Source organism: Schistocerca piceifrons, chromosome 1, assembly GCF_021461385.2.
Source record: "Schistocerca piceifrons isolate TAMUIC-IGC-003096 chromosome 1, iqSchPice1.1, whole genome shotgun sequence".
Taxonomy (NCBI): domain Eukaryota; kingdom Metazoa; phylum Arthropoda; class Insecta; order Orthoptera; family Acrididae; genus Schistocerca; species Schistocerca piceifrons.
In genome coordinates, this window is record NC_060138.1 from 279863545 (window position 1) to 279882859 (window position 19315).

Consider the following 19315-nt stretch of genomic DNA (forward strand, 5'->3'; position numbering starts at 1 on the left):
CCTTCAGAGAAACGAAAATAAAAATTGGGTTTCAAACGAAAGATACAGTTGGTTGTGAGCTACGGCACAAAGTTGGCAATTACAGCAATAAATATATGGGATCTGGTGTTTATAAGTTATTAGCTGCCAGGACTGTGATGTATTTTACATCGGTTAGACAGGGAGAAATTTCCAGACTAGTTTTAGAGAACATACATATAATCAGAATAACAGTGCTTTTGGTACACATTTGGACAGAGAAAGACATTCGGTAGGACTTATAGATAGTAATATGAAAGTGTTGCATAGGGCGCCAAAGGGACAATTAATGAACCTGCTCAAAGAAATGGAGATTTATGTGCACAGGAAACAACAACTGGAATTACTGCTGAATTAACAGAACGAGTTTAACCTGAATGCTTACTCTGATATATTCAGAGACTTACTAGTTTGAGTAGCTTGGAGCACCCCAGCAGATTGGCATGTGTCGGCTGCCAGCGACAAGGAGACTGGGCTGTCCTCCGTGAGCTCAACCACAGGGAAACAAGGAAGTCATGCAGGGAAACCACAACATATTTGTCAACAATACTGCACTCTAATATAATATCGATTATCAATTTTCTATTTTTAATTAAGGGTCACTAATTTATTAATTGTGTTATGATTGCATTCACTGTTAACTGATTTTAGGATAGAATATTTTGTGACCTTTTTTTATTTTTTATTTTATACTTTTTACACTGGAATTCATAAAAGTTTATATTACCTAACCAGGCAAAGAGCTGTATTGTATATTATTTGTACTTCTTATGGATTTCAAGTATGAGTCTAATTTCACATATAGCACGCACATGTTTAACTTGACGATGATTTATATCAGAATATTTTAATGGTATGTATGGCTGCCATACATGGCTATACATATTTTATATTTCATGCATCACTAGGACTTGTATAGACTTAATCATAAGTAACTGAACATGGTTGCTTACACAATATTTATATTTACAACAGATCTGAAGATGGCGATAAGCCGAAATCGTCATAAAGTGTACAGAAATCTGTGTGTTACACTTATCATTGGTGCAGTACCCCTAGAGGTGCAGAACTGAATATTATGTGTCTTTGTGAAATTCAGGGTGAGACCATTTGTAGAAAACCAGTCAATGATACTTTTGAGACCTTCGTTCATCATTTCTTCCATTTCTGTATGTATAGTGGGAGTGATTAAAATACTGGTGTCATCTACAAAAAGAACTAATTCTGCTTATTGTACATTAGACGGTAGATCATTTACATATATGAGAAAACAGTAGTGGACCTAAGATTGAGCCTTGGGGAACCCCATACATAATTTCTCCCCAGTCAGAATTATGTCGCTGGATTCTGTTGGTTGAATTACTACTAGGCACAGCTTTCTGCATTCTTTTGGTTAGATATGACATGATCTATTGGTTGGCTATACCATCAATCCCATAAAACTTCAAATTATCTAGGCATATACTATGATTCACACAATCAAATGCCTTGGATAGGTCACAGAAAATACCTACAGGTGCTATTTTGTTATTTAGTGCTTGTAATATCTGGTGTGTGAACATGTAAATGGCATTCTCAGTAGAGCAACCCTTCTGAAACCCAAACTGTGATTTGCTAAGGATATTATTGTTGCCAAGGTGAGATACTACGCTAGAATACATCACCTTCTCAAAAATTTTGGAAAATGATGTCAGCACTGAAATAGGTCGGTAGTTACTGACGTCTCTCTTATCACCTTTCGTAAAGAGGGGTTTAACAATGGTGTATTTTAGTATCTCTGGAAACATGCCTTGAGTTAGTGACGCATTACATGTTGTGGACAATACTGGGCTTATTATATGGGAACAAATCTTTAGTAATCTATTGGAAACACCATCAAAACCAGAAGAGCTTTTATTCTTGAGAAAATGTATGACCTCTCTTAATTTCAGAAGTAGAAGTTGGTGGTGCATTCATATGATGTAATTTTATGAGAGTTACTTATTCAACATATTGCTGTGATCTTTCTCTTGAACTGTTAGTCCCTATGCTTTCTACTATGTTTAAGAAATGATTATTACATACATTTGCTACCTGTGACTTGTCATTTATAACAATACCATTCAATTCAATAGTAATGTTATTCTCTTCTGAGGGTGCTTTTTCTGTTGCTTGCTTCTTCTTCTTCCGAATGGGCCAGCTAAGGACCACGATATTCAACTTTTCAGCCTGGAGAGGGACTTGATGTTTGCCCAGTTGCCCAGTGATCCTGCATCTACATCTACATCTACATTTATACTCCGCAAGCCACCCAACGGTGTGTGGCGGAGTGCACTTCACGTGCCACTGTCATTACCTCCCTTTCCTGTTCCAGTCGCGTATGGTTCGCGGGAAGAACGACTGTCTGAAAGCCTCCGTGCGCGCTCTAATCTCTCTAATTTTACATTCGTGATCTCCTCGGGAGGTATAAGTAGGGGGAAGCAATATATTCGATACCTCATCCAAAAACGCACTCTCTCGAAACCTGGCGAGCAAGCTACACCGCGATGCAGAGCGCCTCTCTTGCAGAGTCTGCCACTTGAGTATATTAAACATCTCCGTAACGCTATCACGGTTACCAAATAACCCTGTGATGAAACGCGCCACTCTTCTTTGGATCTTCTCTATCTCCTCCGTCAAACCGATCTGGTACGAATCCCACACTGATGAGCAATACTCAAGTATAGGTCGAACGAGTGTTTTGTAAGCCACCTCCTTTGTTGATGGACTACATTTTCTAAGCATTCTCCCAATGAATCTCAACCTGGTACCCGCCTTACCAACAATTAATTTTATATGATCATTCCACTTCAAATCGTTCCGCACGCATACTCCCAGATATTTTACAGAAGTAACTGCTACCAGTGTTTGTTCCGCTATCATATAATCATACAATAAAGGATCCTTCTTTCTATGTATTCACAATACATTACATTTGTCTATGTTAAGGGTCAGTTGCCACTCCCTGCACCAAGTGCCTATCCGCTGCAGATCTTCCTGCATTTCGCTACAATTTTCTAATGCTGCAACTTCTCTGTATACTACAGCATCATCCGCAAAAAGCTGCATGGAACTTCTGACACTATCTACTAGGTCATTTATATATATTGTGAAAAGCAATGGACCCATAACACTCCCTGTGGCACGCCAGAGGTTACTTTAACGTCTGTAGACATCTCTCCATTGATAACAACATGCTGTGTTCTCTTTGCTAAAAACTCTTCAATCCAGCCACACAGCTGGTCTGATATTCCGTAGGCTCTTACTTTGTTTATCAGGCGACAGTGCGGAACTGTATCGAACGCCTTCCGGAAGTCAAGAAAAATAGCATCTACCTGGGAGCCTGTATCTAATATTTTCTGTATCTAATATTCTCTGGCTATGTTTCTCCTCTCTCTCCTTTGTCCAAAGGGTGCCAATCATATTACGGGGTGATCTGTACCTGAAACCTCTTTTCTTTTAATATCCTTCTGAGAAGTGCTCGGTTTCTAATGTCACTTTCAGTTATGGTCAGTTTCCAGATGCCTTTCTTGACTTCTATCAGCCATGGTGTCACGGTCTTCCTGCTGTTCCAGTAGTTGAGCAGTTGGGTTAGTCCGTCTTGTTTGGTCCATCCTCGTGATATGTCCATAGAAAGTGAGACATATCTTCCCGGCTACATCTGTGATTTTCTCAGTATGATTGTATAGCTCCTGGTTTTATTGTCTTCTGGACTCACCATCTGTTCTGATCGGTCCCAGAATTTCTCTCGGGATCTTCCTCTCCTGAATCTCTAATCTGTCAAGCTTTTCCTGCTCAGATTCAAGCATTCTGAGGCATATAGGGCTTCAGGGTGGATAACTGTTTTGTAGTGTTTTAGTTTGGAATTGCAAGATAGGTATTTCTTATTATAAATGTTCTTGGTTAATGATATGCTAATTGTAACTTATTAATCTGAGTTGTTAGTGCTGTTCCTTCTGATAGATTAGGTTCCAGCCATTCTCCTAGATACTTGAATCTGTCAACTTTCTCAATCTGACCTTGTTCCAGCTGTAGTTCACTTGGAGTATCACTGATGTTGGGGAGGTATTTTGTCTTTTCTAATGACAACTGAAGTCCTACCTTGGCAGCCTGCATTTTGAGCATACTGATTTGCTTTACTGCTACTTCCACTGAGCTTGCTATAACAGGGTGAATACGTGGACAAGAAAAAAAAAAAATTCCCGGATTTCCCGGTAAGTATACATTTTCTCCTGGGTGAAAATACACTTTTTCCGCATTAAGTGACAGAATAATTTTCCTCGGAACGGTAAAACGTATCAATTCTTTGAATGGTTGTGGTTTCATACACCGGCGTAGGATTTCCCGGCCCTATAGAAAACCAATCTCAGTAAAAATAAAAAATAAATAATAAATAAATAAATAAACACACATTTTGGAAAGATCTTTGATGTGCAGCAACATGTATGCTGCATATTTTCGTATTACGAAAGTATAAATTTGAATTACACCAAACACCACATGTTACTTTCTGAAGCACTGAAATCGAGATTGCAATGCACTTTTGTAAGCCAGTCATAGCTCATGTCACGTGATCTCGCCAGCCGATAACAGCGTATATTCAGAGCATAGGACATGTGACATAGTCAGCCAATAGCAACATCACTGTTAAGTAGCGTGTATACACCAATTGGAAAAGTTAACGGTTTAAATTAATATACATAGTATTGCTACAAGAAAAGCAAAGCTCCATACATAATATTCATCTCAAAGATTAATAAGCTGCAAGAGAAGCTAAGCTTTCACATATAATGATCTTTTTTGTGCATGTTACACTTTAAGCTGCATCACACAAATGTGACAGTAAAATTTTTAATAACGACATATATGTCTGATCTTCTGGGCTCGAAATTTTTCTAAATGGTCGCCTTCAAAGAGTTGATTTTCAAATGAGAGGCAAACGCTCTGTGATTTAAGAAATTCATTGTACACTCTCACACATAGTTCAGCTTGCCTAAGAGGAAATTTATTTTGAAAGTAACGCTTTTCAAACAACCATTCACAATATTTTCCTGCGACCTGTTAGAAATAGGTTCATTTCAGCAATTGCCAGAGAGCGTCAGGTAACAGGCGTCACCGCGCTTGTGCAGCTATGATGGTGCAGGAAGCCTGTATGCTCGTACATGTAAAACGTTAAAAGATCTTACATTATGTCATAAAAGAAACAAGATATCAGAGGATAAGAGCATCGGAATATCGTGATCCATAGAAATTTGCATAATTCGGCTTACAGTGCACATTCGTATGTCCAGATTCGGATGTAAATTTTCTTGGAGTATCAGTACTGTATTATCTCATGTTTGGTTCTTTATTATGGCATAATGCCATGTGTGCTACAAGATGAAGAGATGCACTTTTGAAATGCAGCAAACAGTTGAAACTAGCCAACAGTGTGGAATTAAACACCTCATTTCAAATAAAATGACTGCCTCAGCAGAAAAGACTAATAAAAACCAAATTTTTTTAGCAAACCGACAAAAATTACTTCATTGTTCTGCAAGGCGATTAATGCTTCACTGTCAGAAAAGTGGAAATAAAATCTGAAACTAATAACATATTTTGGCCTTCCATAATTATGTGAATGCATTTTAATTCACTTGATAGCTCCCGGCCACAGAAATCCATTTTGTTTTCATTTTATGTGAGAGCAATAAATGAAGAGGAAGCAGCAAAATCACTAAACATAAACGAGGGTCGCGTGGAGATTACCCACCTCACCACTACGACTCAGACTGTTCAGTGCATCAGCCCCGGATCTATATGATATTTCTGAACTGTGGCAATACTAGATAGTGGTTCCCTCCCAACCCTCTCCCTTCCTCCCTCGAGTGTTTGAGTTAGGACTCCAAAAATTGAAAAAAAATCAACTTTTCAAAAATATGTTCATTTTGTAGCACACACCTTTCTCAAGAGTCTGATATATAAAGCATGTGTTCAAGAAAATTTAAGACATGTTATTTGGTCTCAAGTGCACCAAAGTGCAGTGTCATGCCTCTTCACACAGCATTCTTCTTTCGCAAGTCATTGTACCTCGCTCTGTGGAATTCAAATGTATAATATTTTGTAATGGATGCCATCAAACTATAATCAGGAGAGTGGAAATTAAAATGTCCTGTGGTGTCTCGCCTGCTCTCAGTCAGCCAGTTTGACATCCAGCCCCCTCGCCCCTTTTCGTTTTCTTTTTTTTAAAAAAAGAAACCCCGCAATTAATATTGGATGCGATTATTTGTAACCCGGAGAACAAGAACTCTTCAGAAAATCTGCACTCTTTATTGCCTATTAGCTAATAACTTGCTTTTTCTGTGTAACATAAAATTAAACATAGTATATATGAAACCAATAAAGACAAGTGACAAGCAAGACAGTACACATTTCTTCAATCCTTAAGTCCTAGCATTTTTTTCTCTCTAACCTTGCTACAGCTTTACATGGTGTCCTTTCCCTTCTGCGGAAGGATCTATTACCTCATCAAACATTTTGCCACATGAAAAAAACGAAATGTCATTGTCTAATACTGAAAAAGCTGTTAATACAAACAGTACCCAAGACTGGTGTGGTTTCTCCATCTGATTACATGTATTTTGTCACTGTCTAGTAGATAAAATGAAATAGGTCTGTCTAATATTGCAACAATTGTAACACACACCACATAAACAGGCTGTTTTAGCACAAACGGTCACTTTCTTTTAACATCACAGAATATAATTCATGAAGTAACAACATCAAATGCCTATTAGGCCTACTACAAGCAAAAAGCTTTATGTTTGGAAATAGTTTCACATTTCATTCATATGCTCCAGCTTCTCAAGCGTGAGATCGAAAAGTAGTAGTATGAATTTTTTAATATAAATTTGGAATCGTCATATTCTTCTATAATTTGTGTGATGTCCTCATTTCTTCTCCTCCCTCGTTCTAACAGACAATCTTGTCATCACTAATTCTGTTAACTATTCCTGCCAGTGTCAAAACTTATTCTCTGGTTAATTTCACTAACCCTGCCACAATCAACCGCTTAGTTATCCCGTGTTTATTCTCCGGTTAGGCGTTATTACGTGTCCGTACAATGCGTTTTCTGCACTATTCCCAGAACAGAACTTAGGCAGCTGCTACCGGGCCATTCGGCTTTATTCTGTTCAGCTCGTATAGCCTCGTCCCCTTCTGTAGGCAGGAAAGCTTATTTCTAGATGTGATGGGGATTCCCCTGGCAGAGACATCATGTACACTATGCACGCATTCAAAAATCAACTTGTGATCCATTCAGAAATAAACTTAGAATATGTTCATAAATGTTCAAAAACCAACAGGGACGCGTTTCAAAATCCTATGTATAATCAAGAGACCAATGTGCGCTGGACACTAGGCGCTTTGTGAAAAAAGGCTGTTTCCTCAAGAATATGAATTCTTGCCGCCTGGGGCAGATATCCCAGTTTGCCCTCATTGAATCCGGCAGCTTGCGTGCACCAGTAAAATTTTTACGGGTAGCATCTTGCTGCTTGCTGCTGCTGCTTATACGGCTAACAGCCACACTTCTGTAGCCAGAAACGGGAGAAGGTACTATACATGCGCAACTCAACTGCGCATGCGCATGAGCCGCTCACAACTGCTCAAACAAATCTAATGTAAATGGCTGTGACGCCATGCTCATCAGAGGCAGTTTGTTGTTATGAAGCATTGCACAGTCTTCCTAACGCCTTTGACATATTTTGCTGTTGGCAGACATTTGTATGAGCACTGTGTTTTGCTGTTGTATATGGCACATTTCCTTTGCAACTTAAATTTTACTTTCAGTTTTTTTTCTCTCATTCATGTTTTATTGCTGCAATATTATCCTGCAATAGTGGGAGACCGTAATATACTTTGTAAAGTATTGTTTCTTACCAGTCAAAATTACAAAAATTTAAAAGAAAACTAAAACAAAACAAAAAATTCTCAGAATTCTAAAAAATTCCCAGGTTTTTCCGTTTTCTCCCGGATGAAAAAATTCCCAGGTTTTCCCTGGATCTCCTGTCTGTCCAGGTCGTATATACCCTGTATAAGTGCCGGATCATCTGCGAAAGCTACACAATCTACTACTAGTCCCTTCCGTATGTGTCCCAGGTAAGCACCGCTTGGTATATTTTGTAATTCCATTTCTTTTCGCGACACTCTGATCACCTTGTCCAGTGCACAGTTGAAGTGAAAAGGTGAAAGTCAATCTCTCTGTTTCACTCCTGTCTACCTCTCAAAGCTTTCTGGAAATGTTCCTCGAAACTTTACTCATAATCTGGTGATACTCAGGGTCTTTTGGATAAGGCTGTGGGTTCTTTGGTCCAGGCCCGTTTCCTGCAAAATTCTCATAAGAGTATGTCTGTCGATTGAATCGTATACTTTCTTGAGGTCAACGAAAGTAACTACATATTGTTTATTCACTAGTTTAATTTGACTTAATACTGACTTCAAGTAAAGGATCTGTTCAGCACAAGAACATCCTTTTCTAAAACACCCTGATAACCTCAAAGTTTTGGGTCCATTTGAGGTACGGCTCTGTTCAATAATGCCTTAGATAATATCTTACAGGTGATGTGTATCAATGAGATCCCTCTATAATTGTTGATGCAGTCAAATCACCCTTCTTGTGTAAGGCATGGATCAGAGCAGATGCTTCACTTTATTGCATATTGCCTTAAAATTGTTGTTAGATGTACTGATTTCTGACAGTGTGTGCATGTTTCTTGACTTTTTAATAACCTTGCTTAATAATAATCAGTAGTTTTTGTAGTGTGCAACTACAGCAGCGTCTCTACTTGTTCTTGCCAAAAGATACATTTCCCTTTTCCTTTCACACGATATTTTAATCCCCTTAGTGGTCCATGATGTTTTACATGGCTGTTTAACATCCTTTCTGATTAGCTTAAGCAAAAAGCCACTTTCAAATGCTGATATGAATTTATCATGGAATAGATTAAATTTTATATTGGCATTTGGTTCTTTATAAATTTCATCCCAGGTTGTTTCTTGTAAACTACTCTTAAAAACATTTGCCATGTAGTCATTAATGATTCTGACTGACTTCCACTGAGGTGTATCCACACTGTAAGGCACTATGTCATTTATCCTGACTAAATGTGCATCATGATCAGAGAGAGCATTTGTTACTGGGTAAACAGCTATTTTTCTTGCTTTGTGCCTCATTAAAGAAAACATCAATTAGGGACCTAATGTCTTTATCCACCCATGTTGGAAAGTTAACTACTGAGAGCAAATTGTAGGCTCCAAATAAGGTTTCCAGATCATTTTTCCTATCAGAATCTTTTAGAAAATCTACATTGAAGTCACCACAGACTATTAACTGCTTGCTGATAGACAGCACAGTAATAAATCCAGATTCCTCATAAATAGTTCAAAATTTCCCACTGGGGATCTATATACTGTTACAATTAAAAGTGAACTGTTTTTCAGCATTAAGTCACAAGCACACATTTCCATGTGCTGATCACTACAAAATCTACTTGTGCCAATGCTTTTCAACCTGTGTTCTGTCTTAATATATGCCACAACTCCTCCTTTTCCCACATTAGTTCTGCATGAGTAAGCTGCTAGACTGTAATCTTTTATATGTAACTTATCTAACCCTGTGGTTACGTGGTGCTCAGGATGTCTATCTTTTCCTCTAAATTTTGCAAGCAGGCAACAAGCTTTTCTACGTTATTACTCAATCCTCTAATATTTTGGTGGAATAAGCTAACCTTACATTTCTGTGCATTCTTGTGGGGCTCTTCTGTTATAGTGACTTCTTTCAAAACAGGGTGCATGAAACTGGATTCTTATCTAAAAAAGGTGCCCATCTGACACCAGTAATCAATCAACTTAAACATTAGTCTTAAACAGAATTTGCATCTCTGAGTCGAAATACTCTGATAAATTATAGAAGGGGTGGGCAATACACTATGATTTATCTGAGTATTTGAAATTTACTGTAAAACCTACTGAAGATCATTACAGCAAAATACAAATCTCCACCCTGCATCCTAGACAGAGATGCAAAGTGAATATGAAAGTTAATGTTACTTCTAGAACTGTGGTAGTGACTTTGACAATACATCATGAGTTCACTCTTATTATTAATCACAAATACTATTAAGAACAAAAATTAATGGCAGGTGTGTCTCTGAATGGGAAGGTCCCTGAAGAGGCCCCTGGACAATGTTTCATTACTGTCCCTAATAACATGAACCATGGACCTTGCCGTTGGTGGGGAGGCTTGCGTGCCTCAGTGATACAGATGGCTGTACCGTAGGTGCAACCACAACGGAGGGGTATCTGTTGAGAGGCCAGACAAACATGTGGTCCCTGAAGAGGGGCAGCAGCCTTTTCAGCAGTTGCAGGGGCAACAGTCTGGATGATTGACTGATCTGGCCTTGTAACATTAACCAAAACGGCCTTGCTGTGCTGGTACTGCAAACGGCTGAAAGCAAGGGGAAACTACAGCCGTAATTTTTCCCGAGGACATGCAGCTTTACTGTATGATAAAATGATGACAGCGTCCTCTTGGGTAAAATATTCCGGAGGTAAAATAGTCTCCCATTCGGATCTCCGGGCGGGGACTACTCAAGAGGACGTCGTTATCAGGAGAAAGAAAACTGGCATTGTACGGATCGGAGCGTCGAATGTCAGATCCCTTAATCGGGCAGGTAGGTTAGAAAATTTAAAAAGGGAAATGGATAGGTTGAAGTTAGATATAGTGGGAATTAGTGAAGTTCGGTGGCAGGAGGAACAAGACTTTTGGTCAGGTGAATACAGGGTTATAAATACAAAATCAAATAGGGGTAATGCAGGAGTAGGTTTAATAATGAATAAAAAAATAGGAGTGCGGGTTAGCTACTACAAACAGCATAGTGAACGCATTATTGTGGCCAAGATAGACACAAAGCCCATGCCTACTACAGTAGTACAAGTTTATATAACAACTAGCTCTGCAGATGATGAAGAAATAGATGAAATGTATGACGAGATAAAAGAAATTATTCAGGTAGTGAAGGGAGGCGAAAATTTAATAGTCATGGGTGACTGGAATTCGTCAGTAGGAAAAGGGAGAGAAGGAAACATAGTAGGTGAATATGGATTGGGGGGAAGAAATGAAAGAGGAAACCGCCTTGTAGAATTTTGCACAGAGCATAACTTAATCATAGCTAACACTTGGTTCAAGAATCATAAAAGAAGGTTGTATACCTGGAAGAATCCTGGAGATACTAAAAGGTATCAGATAGATTATATAATGGTAAGACAGAGATTTAGGAACCAGGTTTTAAATTGTAAGACATTTCCAGGGGCAGATGTGGATTCTGACCACAATCTATTGGTTATGAACTGCAGATTGAAACTGAAGAAACTACAAAAAGGTGGGAATTTAAGGACATGGGACCTGGATAAACTGAAAGAACCAGAGGTCGTAGAGAGTTTCAGGGAGAGCATAAGGGAACAATTGACAGGAATGGGGGAAAGAAATAAAGTAGAAGAAGAATGGGTAGATCTGAGGGATGAAGTAGTGAAGGCAGCAGACGATCAAGTAGGTAAAAAGACGAGGGCTAATAGAAATCCTTGGGTAACAGAAGAAATATTGAATTTAATTGATGAAAGGAGAAAATATAAAAATGCAGTAAATGAAGCAGGCAAAAAGGAATACAAACGTCTCAAAAATGAGATCAACAGGAAGTGCAAAATGGCTAAGCAGGGATGGCTAGAGGACAAATGTAAGGATGTAGAGGCTTGTCTCACTAGGGGTAAGATAGATACAGCCTACAGAAAAATTAAAGAGACCTTTGGAGAAAAGAGAACGACTTGTATGAATATCAAGAGCTCAGATGGCAACCCAGATCTAAGCAAAGAAGGGAAGGCAGAAAGGTGGAAGGAGTATATAGAGGGTTTATACAAGGGCGATGTACTTGAGGACAATATTATGGAAATGGAAGAGGATGTAGATGAAGACGAAATGGGAGTTAAGATACTGCGTGATGAGTTTGACAGAGCACTGAAAGACCTGAGTCGAAACAAGGCCCCAGGAGTAGACAACATTCCATTAGAACTACTGATGGCCTTGGGAGAGCCAGTCATGAAAAACTCTACCATCTGGTGAGCAAGATGTATGAGACAGGCGAAATACCCTCAGACTTCAAGAAGAATATAACAACTCCAATCCCAAAGAAAGCAGGTGTTGACAGATGTGAAAATTACCGAACTATCAGTTTAATAAGTCACGGCTGCAAAATACTAACGCAAATTCTTTACAGACGAATGGAAAAACTGGTAGAAGCGGACCTTGGGGAAGATCAGTTTGGATTCCGTAGAAGTGTTGGAACACGTGAGGCAATACTAACCTTACGACTTATCTTAGAAGAAAGATTAAGAAAAGGCAAACCTACGTTTCTAGCATTTGTAGACTTAGAGAAAGCTTTTGACAATGTTAACTGGAATACTCTCTTTCAAATTCTGAAGGTGGCAGGGGTAAAATACAGGGAGCAAAAGGCTATTTACAATTTGTACAGAAACCAGATGGCAGTTATAAGAGTCGAGGGGGCATGAAAGGGAAGCAGTGGTTGGGAAAGGAGTGAGACAGGGTTGTAGCCTCTCCCCAATGTTATTCAATCTGTATATTGAGCAAGCAGTAAAGGAAACAAAAGAAAAATTCGGAGCAAGTATTAAAATTCATGGAGAAGAAGTAAAAACTTTGAGGTTCGCCAATGACATTGTAATTCTGTCAGAGACAGCAAAGGACTTGGAAGAGCAATTGAACGGAATGGACAGTGTCTTGAAAGGAGGATATAAGATGAACATCAACAAAAGCAAAACGAGGATAATGGAATGTAGTCAAATTAAATCGGGTGATGCTGAGGGAATTAGATTAGGAACTGAGACACTTAAAGTAGTAAAGGAGTTTTGCTATTTAGGGAGTAAAATAACTGATGATGGTCGAAGTAGAGAGGATATAAAATGTAGACTGGCAATGGCAAGGAAAGCGTTTCTGAAGAAGAGAAATTTGTTAACATCGAGTATAGATTTAAGTGTCAGGAAGTCTTTTCTGAAAGTATTTGTATGGAGTGTAGCCATGTATGGAAGTGAAACGTGGACGATAACTAGTTTGGACAAGAAGAGAATAGAAGCTTTCGAACTGTGGTGCCACAGAAGAATGCTGAAGATAAGGTGGGTAGATCACGTAACTAATGAGGAGGTATTGAATAGGATTGGGGAGAAGAGAAGTTTGTGGCACAACTTGACTAGAAGAAGGGATCGGTTGGTAGGACATGTTTTGAGGCATCAAGGGATCACAAATTTAGCATTGGAGGGCAGTGTGGAGGGTAAATATCATAGAGGGAGACCAAGAGATGAATACACTAAGCAGGTTCAGAAGGATGTAGGTTGCAGTAGGTACTGGGAGATGAAGAAGCTTGCACAGGATAGAGTAAAATGGAGAGCTGCATCAAACCAGTCTCAGGACTGAAGACCACAACAACAACAACATATGAAAAACACAAACATCTGACTTATTAACACAGTCCAAACGCAACAAGTGAGGATTCAAGACATAGAAGAAGGTACTAAATTCCCACGTACAGGTAACCAAACAAACACAAACAAACAATATTAATTGAGAAATACATAATCTACTGACTTACCACAAGAAAGCAAACTGACGTACCCATAAAATGTTAGGGTGTCACAAAATAATAATGAGCAACAGTTACAATGTATGTTTTGGATGTGAAACAGTGATGCTTTCCTAAATACTGACATCAATGGCCCACATCCAAATTGTGATATTTGATCAGCAAGGCAGAAGAAATATGAAATTCTTTTCTCGGCCTACAGTATATGAAAATTCTAAAATAAAATTTAGTGTTCTGTCTAGTATCTTTAAATACTACTGACTGTGAATTTTCTTTTGACTGATGTTAAGCCTTAGCAGTCTCTCACCGCTGGAACGGTTTACACACCAGCAAGAGATTTAATTATCTGTGTGTTGTTGTATTGCTACCAATTTTTTCTGTTCATACCAAAAGCAAACTTTTGTAAAGGGTGTTATGTTATACTCTTAAAAGTTATCTACTGCCTGTACATACTACTATTTATAAAAGAAATGGAATGCATTGAGTAAATGTGAAAGAAAAACCTTTCATTTCAGTAAATATACATTCTTCTAGGGATATTCTTATTGTTAAGGGCTTCAAAAATCTATTATTATATGAGGAAAATATGTAAGACACACAAATGTTGAAGAAAAACAAATACAAAAAACAAATACAAACTAATACTTAACACATATGAACAAAAATTAATAGCACACATACATGAAAATTCGTACAAAAACAGGAAAAGAAGAGAAGCAAAGGATCTGAGCTAGGGTGTTGCAAAAAGAGGATGAAAATTAAGTGGAGTGACAAGAAGCAAGGAAATTCTCTGCAGAATTGATGAGGAAAGGAATTATGGAAAACACTGACGAAAAGAAAGGATAGGATGATAGTACAGTAAACTTTCTTATAAGTACACGTTCAGTGCAATGTATAAGAGAGGCTATGCAACAGGAGGAAAGTAACTGAGATTAAACAACATTTAATGTAATGCTTTTTGTTAAACTGTTTGAGCACTCCTTTGCATTACTACTGAAAAGGTGAAAACTGTGAATAGATCACATTTAGTGTAAGAAGACTATGTAAACTGTGAGCATACTACAGCGTAACTACTATTTTTTAGACTTGCCATTGAATAAAGTTTCCTTGTAACTTTGTCACTGAAGTTACCCCAGACTGTGTATTCTTCCCTATTGTATTGTACAATCAATCTTTCAACTTCTTTCATAAGATTCTCATCATCAATCTTGATATCTACATTTATAGGTACGTTAGGGAACATCTGAAATACTTCTTCCAAAAGAACAATTCTTCTCTCCTCTTCTTTCCCTGAACCAACAAAAGCGTGACCTGCAAAAAGCATTCCTTATGACCAAATAACAATAACAACAATAATGTAGCATGTCCACAGCCATAATATTATTAAACTACAAAAATAAAGCATTACACGACTATGTTTATAAATAAATGAAGCTACCACTCTCAAAAATAAGTTAGTTATTTAGTTAAATGTTCCACGGATCATTTTGTACGACAAATCATAATGATGTGGAACGAGTCATTTTATGTTCACATCATGAATTAATGTGTATGTATGGCTATATTCTGAACATTTACAAGTTACACGCACGCACCGGCGAATGCCCCTCCCCTGCCACACACCATAAAGTGTATTTTTCACACAAACATACTTTTTTTTTTTTTTTTTAGTGGAACTGTGCCTATTGACATTAACAGACTAAAAGTAGGGTGTATGTTAGTGGTGTTTGTTACAGGATTCTAGGGTGAGTCCTTTATGATATACTTGATATACTGTATTTTGAAAAGTTCTCACAGCGACACTTGTACAATATATATGACAGCCGACACTAAAAAAAAAAAAAACTCAAGTGCATACACCAGTTATGTGCATTCTGACCAGTAACGAGATAACTAATGATTGCAGGTTGTGTTCAAAATGACCACTGTCAGTGGCAATACACGCTTCCAGTCTGATATGGAACAATGCTGCACATGTTCTAACATTTCAGCACAGATGTCCGAGCCAGCTTCAGTAACAAATCATTGCATTTAATTTGGTGTAGTTGGTATGTCCTTGCAACAGTGTCTTTCAGCTTTCCCCAAAGAAAAAGGTCTACAGCAATCAAATCTGAAGACTGACCAGCCACGGAACAGGTCCAGTGAATACAATCCAATCCAATCAAATCAAATCAAATGATTTGGAAACAATTTGTGAAGACAACTACAGGTTCCTCCTTATCTGAAGAGGAATTGGGGGGGGGAGATTAGTGTTTAATGTCCCGTCGACAACGAGGTCATAGGTCATTAGAGACGGAGCGCAAGCTCGGGTGAGGGAAGGATGGGGAAGGAAATCGGCCGTGCCCTTTCAAAGGAACCATACCAGCATTTGCCTGAAGCGATTTAGGGAAATCACAGAAAACCTAAATCAGGATGGCCGGAGACGGGATTGAACCGTCGTCCTCCCGAATGCAAGTCCAGTGCGCTAACCACTGCGCCACCTCGCTCGGTCTGAAGAGGAATGTCTTCCAGCATCAATGAGAGGTGGTCTTTTAGTAGGCTGCGGTACATGCGCACCTTCAGTGTTCAGTCTACGAAAAACGAGCCTATGAGCCAATGGTTTACTATCCTATACCACACATTTACAATCCATGAATACTGACATTCCATCTGATGAAGTCAATAGGGATTGTCGACAAGCCAATAGAGTACATTTGAGAGATTTAGCTGGCCATGATTGGTAAATGTGGCTTCATCACTACACAAGATACACAATATGTTTGTAGTATCCTGTCTTAATGCCCATGTACAGAAGGTAACACGATTCTCATAATTGCTTCTATGCAGCTCTTGATGGAGAGAGATGCAATAGGGATGGAACCTATGTTGATGGAGAATGCATACATCATTTGCCTGGCTCTTGCTACCTCCTCATGCAACTGCATGGGAGCAAATGTGCAGATAGACTGCAACAGCAATAAGAATATAAATTTCCCACTTTTTGTTTGTTTTGTTCTGTTTTGTTTTGTTTTAGGGTGCAAAACCAAGTGGGGTCATATACGCCCAAACCAAAACTAGAGAACATGGAGACAGAGAGGAGTTAAAAAACGACTATACGTCAATCGTAATTGACATAACAGAAGACTGCTAGAAACAGGGACATGGAGAAAGGGCTACAAAAGATACAAAAGATACCATATAGAAATGGAGGTCCAAAAGTGAAAATTAAATGGCCTTTGCCACATTTCTGTGACAGATAAAAAGTAAAACGCAGTAGACAGACCCCGCATCATTTGCTAAAATAGCTGATAACTCAGATGGCAAACCAAAGCTGGAACGTAAACAATTAAAAAAATTGGCCTTCCCTCAGGAAGTGGCGGACAGTTAAGACTTGGGCGCAATGTGTACAAAGTGGTGAGGGAGTACCACTTATCAAATGACGACAGCTAAAAAGTGGTGCCCAATATGATACCTACACTCCTGGAAATGGAAAAAAGAACACATTGACACCGGTGTGTCAGACCCACCATACTTGCTCCGGACACTGCGAGAGGGCTGTACAAGCAATGATCACACGCACGGCACAGCGGACACACCAGGAACCGCGGTGTTGGCCGTCCAATGGCGCTAGCTGCGCAGCATTTGTGCACCGCCGCCGTCAGTGTCAGCCAGTTTGCCGTGGCATACGGAGCTCCATCGCAGTCTTTAACACTGGTAGCATGCCGCGACAGCGTGGACGTGAACCGTATGTGCAGTTGACGGACTTTGAGCGAGGGCGTATAGTGGGCATGCGGGAGGCCGGGTGGACGTACCGCCGAATTGCTCAACACGTGGGGCGTGAGGTCTCCACAGTACATCGATGTTGTCGCCAGTGGTCGGCAGAAGGTGCACGTGCCCGTCGACCTGGGACCGGACCGCAGCGACACACGGATGCACGCCAAGACCGTAGGATCCTACGCAGTGCCGTAGGGGACCGCACCGCCACTTCCCAGCAAATTAGGGACACTGTTGCTCCTGGGGTATCGGCGAGGACCATTCGTAACCGTCTCCATGAAGCTGGGCTACGGTCCCGCACACAGTTAGGCAGTCTTCCGCTCACGCCCCAACATCGTGCAGCCCGCCTCCAGTGGTGTCGCGACAGGCGTGAATGGAGGGACGAATGGAGATGTGTCATCTTCAGTGATGAGAGTCACTGCTGCCTTGGTGCCAATGATGGTCATATGCGTGTTTGGCGCCGTGCAGGTGAGCGCCACAATCAGGACTGCATATGACCGAGGCACACAGGGCCAACACCCGGCATCATGGTGCGGGGAGCGATCTCCTACACTGGCCGTACACCATTGGTGATCGTCGAGGGGACACTGAATAGTGGACGGTACATCCAAACTGTCATCAAACCCATCGTTCTACCATTCCTAGACCGGCAAGGGAACTTGCTGTTCCAACAGGACAATGCATGTCCGCATGTATCCCGTGCCACCCAACGTGCTCTAGAAGGTGTAAGTCAACTATCCTGGCCAGCAAGATCTCCGGATCTGTCCCCCATTGAGCATGTTTGGGACTGGATGAAGCGTCGTCTCACGCGGTCTGCACGTCCAGCACGAACGCTGGTCCAACTGAGGCGCCAGGTGGAAATGGCATGGCAAGCCGTTCCACAGGACTACATCCAGCATCTCTACGATCGTCTCCATGGGAGAATAGCAGCCTGCACTGCTGCGAAAGGTGGATATACACTGTACTAGTGCCAACATTGTGCATGCTCTGTTGCCTGTGTCTATGTGCCTGTGGTTCTGTCAGTGTGATCATGTGATGTATCTGACCCCAGGAATGTGTCAATAAAGTTTCCCCTTCCTGGGACAATGAATTCACGGTGTTCTTATTTCAATTTCCAGGAGTGTAGTTAAAATGACCTCCTCCCGGCGGGAGGGCCAAGCGGAAGTCATCAAAGTCACTGGGAGAGGCTTAATAATCCAGAGCTTATTCCCATGAAGGGAGGACCAATGGCGATGCCAAGGGGACACCACCTACTGACAGATGCAACACAAAGATCAGTAGAGGAAATATACGAAATAGTGGGCTGAGGTACGAGGACTGCAGCCTTAGCAGCAGTCGGCAGCCTCATTTCCTGGCAGACCGACATGACCAGAAACCCACATACATATCACAGTGGCTCCACCAAGAGTGAGCAAGTGTCAGTTTTCCTGGACCTGTTGCACTAAGAGATGGACAGTGTATAGTGCACATAGACTTTGTAGGGTGCTGAGTGTGTCTGAGAGAGGACACAACTGAAAAGTCTGTGTCGTCAGATGTAGTCTGTGGTCTGATACAGGGCGAAGAGCTCAGCTGTAAATACTGAGCATTGTGCTGGAAGCCGATATTGAAAGACATTGGCGCCAATGACGAAGGCACTCCCAACACTGTGGTCAGTCCGAAAGCCATCAGTGTACACAAAGGTACTACCGTGAAGTTCCATGCAAAGGTCCTGAAACTGAAGGCGACAGAGCAAGGCTGGAGTAGTCTCCTTAGGAAGCGATTTTGGCCAAAGTTAACACAGGCCACTTAATGAAGCCAAGTTTTCTATCGAGCATGAGCCCCAGGAATTTCATAGTTTCAATGAATGG

The 19315-nt window shown here is 40.3% G+C and overlaps 1 protein-coding gene and 1 non-coding gene across 2 annotated transcripts in view; both read right to left on the minus strand.

Annotated features, from left to right (window-relative positions):
* The window catches only part of LOC124711228 (lysophospholipase D GDPD1-like), a 144678-nt gene that overhangs the window by 47382 nt on the left and 77981 nt on the right, over positions 1-19315 (minus strand). Inside the window, exon 4 of the mRNA XM_047241191.1 lies at positions 14806-15026. Within this exon, the coding sequence (XP_047097147.1) occupies positions 14806-15026 (221 nt within the window). The remainder of the gene's footprint in view (positions 1-14805; positions 15027-19315) is intronic.
* On the minus strand, positions 16129-16201 carry Trnaa-ugc. The gene has a single exon. It is a non-coding gene; the product is annotated as a tRNA-Ala (tRNA).